We start from the raw sequence: 6,415 nt of genomic DNA on the forward strand, positions 1-6,415 counted from the left end.
GACCGGTGCTCTAACCACTAGGCCACTCCTCCTGGCGGTAATTTCAGATTTGGCGCACACCCATAACGCGTGGATGAATTATTTATTTATTTCCTCCTACACGGGTAATCGGCACTTGGCGCACGCCAACCGGTCACCATGCGTGTAGCGCGTGAGCCTTTACCACTAGATTAATGGATGGCATTAAGGCTCAGGCTGATTTTGGGCATGCACTTGTTTCATTTTTACCGTAGGCCCTTTTCCTGTCCCATTAAAAAAAGCCCTTTTTTTGTAGATGCGGTAAAAAGTGGCCCAGCACACACACACCCAGTACACTCGCCTACACTACCACAGGTCACTTTTTACCACGGCTTAGTCAAAGGGCCCCTTAGTTTTCTCTTGCATGACTACTGATGTAGAGCCCATACCATTTTGATTGCCTTTCTCAGGATGTCCTCTAACCTCTCTCTATATCCATTTTGAGAGGCAGCCTCTAAAACCTCATCAATAATCTGTGCAAAGGGAACGGAAGGGATTTGGTATTTAGATCATGCCTTTTTTGTTTTTAGTTGTAGCTTCAAGATGAGTTGCATTCAGGTACACTACACGTATTTCCCTGTCCCCGGAGACCTTACAGCCTACAGGCTCCTTTTACAAAGCAGCGCTACCAATTAGCATGCGCTGAATGCGAAGAAGCCTGTGGGAATTGAATGGGCTTTTTCGTAGAGAGTTGCACTGGGACAGAAATCTAACCCATCCCTGCTGGAATCCTACCCCATCCCCACTGCAATCTTACCTGTCTCCACTCATCCCCACAAGAATTTAATTGTACCTAAAAAAAAAATTCCGGTCGACTCTCTCTGGGTTTGAGCAGCAACATTGCTGGCAAGGAAGGAACGGAACTTGGAACACTCTGGTGCACACATGTAACACTCTTCTGATTCGCTGGCAATGTGTGCTGAGAGGTTGCCACATGCAAGATCCAGTAGGTTAGGTGACCTCTGATGGACATGCGGCAAAATCAATATTCTCCAGACGCGCATAGCAGACGCACGCCAAAAATAAAATTACCACAAGAGCCACATGGTAAGTCCATTTTGGCGCGCGTAGACGCTTATGCGGCTTAGTGAAAGGGCCGTAAATGACTTGCCCAAAATCACAGGCAGCAGCAGTGGGATTTGAACTGGGCTTCTATAATTTTCAGCCTGCTCCTCTAAACATTAGACTACTCTGCCACTCCAAAGTATGATCACTTTGGCGGTAATATTTAACCTATGGTGGTCAGCGTTTTTGGAGACATTGCCCCTAGGAATTACCCTTGTAGTGCTGAGGCAGTCAGACATGATATTCAGCAGCATATCACTGATTGGTCCCTGTGAGTGCTAGTTATCTGGGTCACAGCTGCTGCTACCTGGATAACTAGCTTTGAATATTGATCCCTTCCTTGTTTTAAGCTGGATTTGCCTCTCCCTATTCATCCTGACATCCCTCTGGCTCTAGTCCCCATCTTTTAACACTGTTCTGCTCTGGCTGAGCCCACCTCTTATGATCAGTGCACATTATTTATTTATTTATTTATTTATTTATTTATTTATTTATTTAATGATTTCATTATTAGGATTTATTTACTGCCTTTTTGAAGGAATTCATTCAAGGTGGTGTACGGTAAGAATAAGACAAACATAAGCAACAGACAATTACAGCAATAAAAATATTCAAACAACAATACAAAGTATGGCGTAGTATGCTACATTACTATCAGGTCTATTTTCGAAAGAGAAGGACGCCCATCTTTCGATACAAATTGGAAGATGGGCGTCCTTCTCACAGGGTCGCCCAAATTGGCATAATCGAAAGCCGATTTTGGGCTTCCCCAACTGTTTTCCGTCGCGGGGACAACCAAAGTTCACGGGAGCATGTCGGAGGCGTAGCGAAGGCGGGATCTGGGCGTGCCTAACACATGGGCGTCCTTGACCCATAATGGGAAAAAAAGGGCGTCCCTGACGAACACTTGGACGACGTTACCTGGTCCTGTTTTTCTTACGACCAAGCCATAAAAAGGTGGCCGAAATGACCAGATGATCACTGGAGAGAATCGGGGATCACCTCCCCTTACTCCCCCAGTGGTCACTAACCCCCTCCCACCCTCAAAAAAACTCTTTAAAAATCTTTTGTGCCAGCCTCAAATGTCACACTCAGGTCCATCACAGCAGTATGCAGGTCCCTGGAGCAGTTTTAGTGGATGCAGTGCACTTCAGGAAGGCGGACCCAGGCCTACCCCCCTACCTGTTACACTTGTGGTGGTAAATGTGAGCCCTCCAAAACCCACCAGAAACCCACTGTACCCACATGTAGGTGCCCCCTTTCACCCCTTATGGCTATGGTAGTGGTGTACAGTTGTGGGGAGTGGGTTTTAGGAGCTCAGCACACAAGGTAAGGGAGCTATGTACCTGGGAGCAATTTCTGAAGTCCACTGCAGTGCCCCCTAGGGTGCCCGGTTGGTGTCCTGGCATATCAGGGGGACCAGTGCACTACGAATGCTGGCTCCTCCCATGACCAAAAGGCTTGCATTTGGTCATTTTTGAGATGGGCGTCCTTGGTTTCCATTATCGCCGAAAATCAGAAATGACCAAGTCTAAGGACGACCATCTCTAAGGATGACCTAAATGTCAAGATTTGGGCATCCCCGACCGTATTATCGAAACGAAAGATGAACGTCCATCTTGTTTTGATAATACGGGTTTCCCTGCCCCTCCACTGGGACGTTTTGCGAAGACGTCCTCAGCAAAACTTGGGCATCCCCTTCGATTATGCCCCTCCACGTCAACACAATACACAATAAAACATTTTAATAGACAGCATAAGGTGTAAGCAAAGATGGAACATATAGATAGATAAATAAGAACTAATTAATTAGCTTCTCACCTCCCCACCCCCATTATGTACTGTTTCTTTAGATTTCTGTAACCCTATGATCTTGTATTTTTGCATTGAATTTTAGCTGCCAAACATTCGTTCACTCCTTAGACATGTTAAGATCACTTCTCATTCTGTCTACTCCCTCAGCGCTGTCCAAGACTGTAGTATCATTCAAAAAGACAAATATTTCCTTCCAACTCCTCTGCAATAACAATACCACAGATACTGAGCAGATCCAGCCCCAGAATCAATCCTTGAGACACTCCATGAATTGTCACTCTCTCTTTAGAGTGACATCCAGAGAGTCTGGTTTTTATCCTGTAAGACGGTCTGCCTTTAGCATCTGAGGAGGTGTTGGGTTGAAAGGCAATGCAAACTGTCCTCCTTAAGCAAGGTCATCTCCTCCTCGCCTCACACATACACACACACATTCAAATATCTTGGAGATTATTGTAATGTGGTTTTTAAGGGTCTCTTACAAAAACAAATACAGACAGTACAAGCAGATCGCTGCAGCGAAATTAGTTTTAGGGTGTTGGAGATTTGACCATCCTGCTTATAATCGAACGAGAAAAACGCCCAAGTTCCGACCTAAATCGGGAGATGGACGTTTATCTCACAAAAACGAATAAAGCGGTATAATCGAAAGCTGATTTTGGACGTTTTCAACTGCACTCCGTCGCGGATGCGGACAAAGTTGATGGGGGCGTGTCAGAGGTGTGGCGAAGGCGGAACTGGGGCGTGGTTATCTGCCGAACAGAGATGGGCGCATTTCACCGATAATGGGAAAAAAGTATGCGTTTTTAGCTAGAATTTAGGACACTTTACCTGGACCCTGTTTTTTCACGAATAAGGCCCCAAAAAGTGCCCTAAATGACCAGATGACCACTGGAGGGAATCGGGGATGACCTCCCCTGACTCCCCCAGTGGTCACTAACCCCCTCCCACCACAAAAAATGAAGTTTCACAACTTTTTATTTTCACCCTCATATGTCATACCCACCTCCCTGGCAGCAGTATGCAGGTCCCTGAAGCAGTTGTTAGGGGGTGCAGTGGACTTCAGGCAGGTGGACCCAGGCCCATCCCCCCTACCTGTTACAATTGTGCTGCTTAATGCTTATTAGTCGTCCAACCCCCCCAAACCCACTGTACCCACATGTAGGTGCCCCCCTTCACCCCTTAGGGCTATAGTAATGGTGTAGACTTGTGGGCGGTGAGTTTTGAGGGGGATTTGGGGGGCTCAACACACAAGGGAAGGGTGCTATGCACCTGGGAGCTCTTTTACCTTTTGTTTTGTTTTTGTAAAAGTGCCCCCTAGGGTGCCCGGTTGGTGTCCTGGCATGTGAGGGGGACCAGTGCACTACGACTCCTGGCCCCTCCCACGAACAAATGCCTTGGATTTATTCGTTTTTGAGCTGGGCGCTTTCATTTTCCATTATCACTGAAAAACAAAAACGCCCAGCTCACACATTGTCGAATAAAACATGGACGTCTATTTTTTTCGAAAATACAGTTCGGTCCGCCCCTTCACGGACCCGTTCTCGGAGATAAACGCCCATGGAGATAGCCGTTTTCGTTCGATTATGCCCCTCCATGTGATCCAGTTACATTGGTTGCCCTTAAAGACTGGAATTGAGTTTAAGATTTTGGTTTTGGTTTATAAAATTCTTTATGGTCTCAGTCTTAGTTACTTAACTGATTTTGTGAAAATGTATATGCCCTCAAAATGTCTCTGTTTAGTGACAGAAATAAAACTGGTGAATCGATCCAAAGCCCTTTGTACATTGAAAACTATGGAACAACATACATTAGTTGGTAAAGAGACTGAGCTTTGGAATCTTCTTTCATCTCTTATTTGTCATTTTAAGGGCTATATGATAATTTGGCATGGTTTAGAAACTTGGCTCTTTCATAAATATTTGACTGGTTCTGTGTAACAGGTGGTTTTTGTAATTCAAGAGTGCAGTGGGTCTATAAAGATGTTTATAATTTGGGGGGGGGGGGGTTGGCCTTTATTATTATATTTTTGTTATGTATTGTTATGATCAGTTTGGTTCTGCACTGTATTTTATTGTTGTCTTTTTTTTGTATGTGAATATTGCCTGTAATCTGCTTAGAACTGGCTGGTCAAGCGGAATATAAATGTGTTGAATTCAATTAAATTAATTTTGATCCTCACATTTCTTCTGTAGTGAAACATTGTTTCTATGCTCTTCATTAATTTAGATCTATATGTAGTTTTCTGGATAAACCTGACCAACCAACCGTTCTTTACACTACTATCACATCCTGTTTGGATTACTGTGATGTAGTGTTTGCTAGTCTCCACCAAACAGCTCTTAGATGTTTACAGACTGTCCAGAATACAACCATCAGGATTATATTGCCTTGTAAGTAAATTTGACTGAATTATACCACTCCTTTACTAACATCATTGATTCCTTGAGAAATATCCGGAGTACCTGAATGTAACTCACCTTGAGCTACTACTGAAAAGGTGTAAGCAAAATCTAAATAAATAAAATTCTGAATTCAAGATCCTTACTCTCATACACAAAGAACTCCATGCAGTTTTCCACTCTAATTGGCATTTCAATTAACATCTTATTGTTCTTCTTGCCACTTCCGTCTTGTGCTTGCTTGGACTCAACAAGTCAGTCAACATTTTTCTTTTTAGTTCCAACTTTAGGGAATTCACTACCATTTGCACAATGAGCTTAACTGTCTTATACAAAATGTAAGGCTCATCTCAAGGCTTATCTATTTACCAGCACCTATTCACCAAATTAGTAGACCACAGTTTACCTTATCAGTTCAGATCTGCTCACCTGGTTCATCTACCTAGTTTCTTTTGTCTCCTGAAAGTATTATACTATCATTGCAACTCTTCTACACCTACTTTCTCTATCTTTTTGATGATTGCGTTCCTTTCTGATTTTAGTCTGTAAACACTAAAGGTGGTATAGTAAGTCCTTAGTAAATGATAATAAGCAATAAACTTGGGCCTTACCCTCTCAGAGTGTCTTGTCCTCGCCTCCTTACTCTGTTGACAGTCTGTCTGTCCTCATAGCCTGCAAATCTGTCCAAGGGTAAGTCTCCTTGGTCATGCTGGCCCTGGGCATGTTCCAGATGTGACATCAATGTGCATCCCAGCAGAAACTTAGCCAACCATGACACCACCATGATGGCAGTCAATGAGCACTTCTCCCACCTCCTCCACCCCTTTGACCTGGATCCTCCTGGTTACCCTTCACGGAGCTTCCAGATGACAGCCCTGAAGTAAAAAAATAAATAAATTACAGATATCGCCAGCTCTTCAGACTGGAAAGGCAGATCAATGAAACAAAGATAAAACAATTAGTGCACCACAGAAAAAGGCTCAGCTGGAGACTCTACTATTGATTGAGAAATTCAACCCTATATTGAACTTCTGAGGTGCTGTAAATGGATTATAATGAACACTACAGTTAAACAGCAGTGCCATTGCTGGTGTTCCCTGGCCACCATGACCTAGAGC

At 43.9% G+C, this 6,415-nt stretch overlaps 1 protein-coding gene across 1 annotated transcript in view; it reads right to left on the reverse strand.

The window, feature by feature from the left end:
* LOC115480232 (fibrillin-2-like) overlaps nucleotides 1-6,081 on the reverse strand; it is a 296,051-nt gene extending 289,970 nt beyond the window's left edge. The window contains exon 1 of the mRNA XM_030218752.1: nucleotides 5,909-6,081. Within this exon, the coding sequence (XP_030074612.1) occupies nucleotides 5,909-6,081 (173 nt within the window). The remainder of the gene's footprint in view (nucleotides 1-5,908) is intronic.
* Nucleotides 6,082-6,415: the final 334 nt, after the last annotated feature.

Source organism: Microcaecilia unicolor, chromosome 11 (genome assembly GCF_901765095.1).
Source record: "Microcaecilia unicolor chromosome 11, aMicUni1.1, whole genome shotgun sequence".
NCBI classification, from domain to species: Eukaryota; Metazoa; Chordata; class Amphibia; order Gymnophiona; family Siphonopidae; genus Microcaecilia; species Microcaecilia unicolor.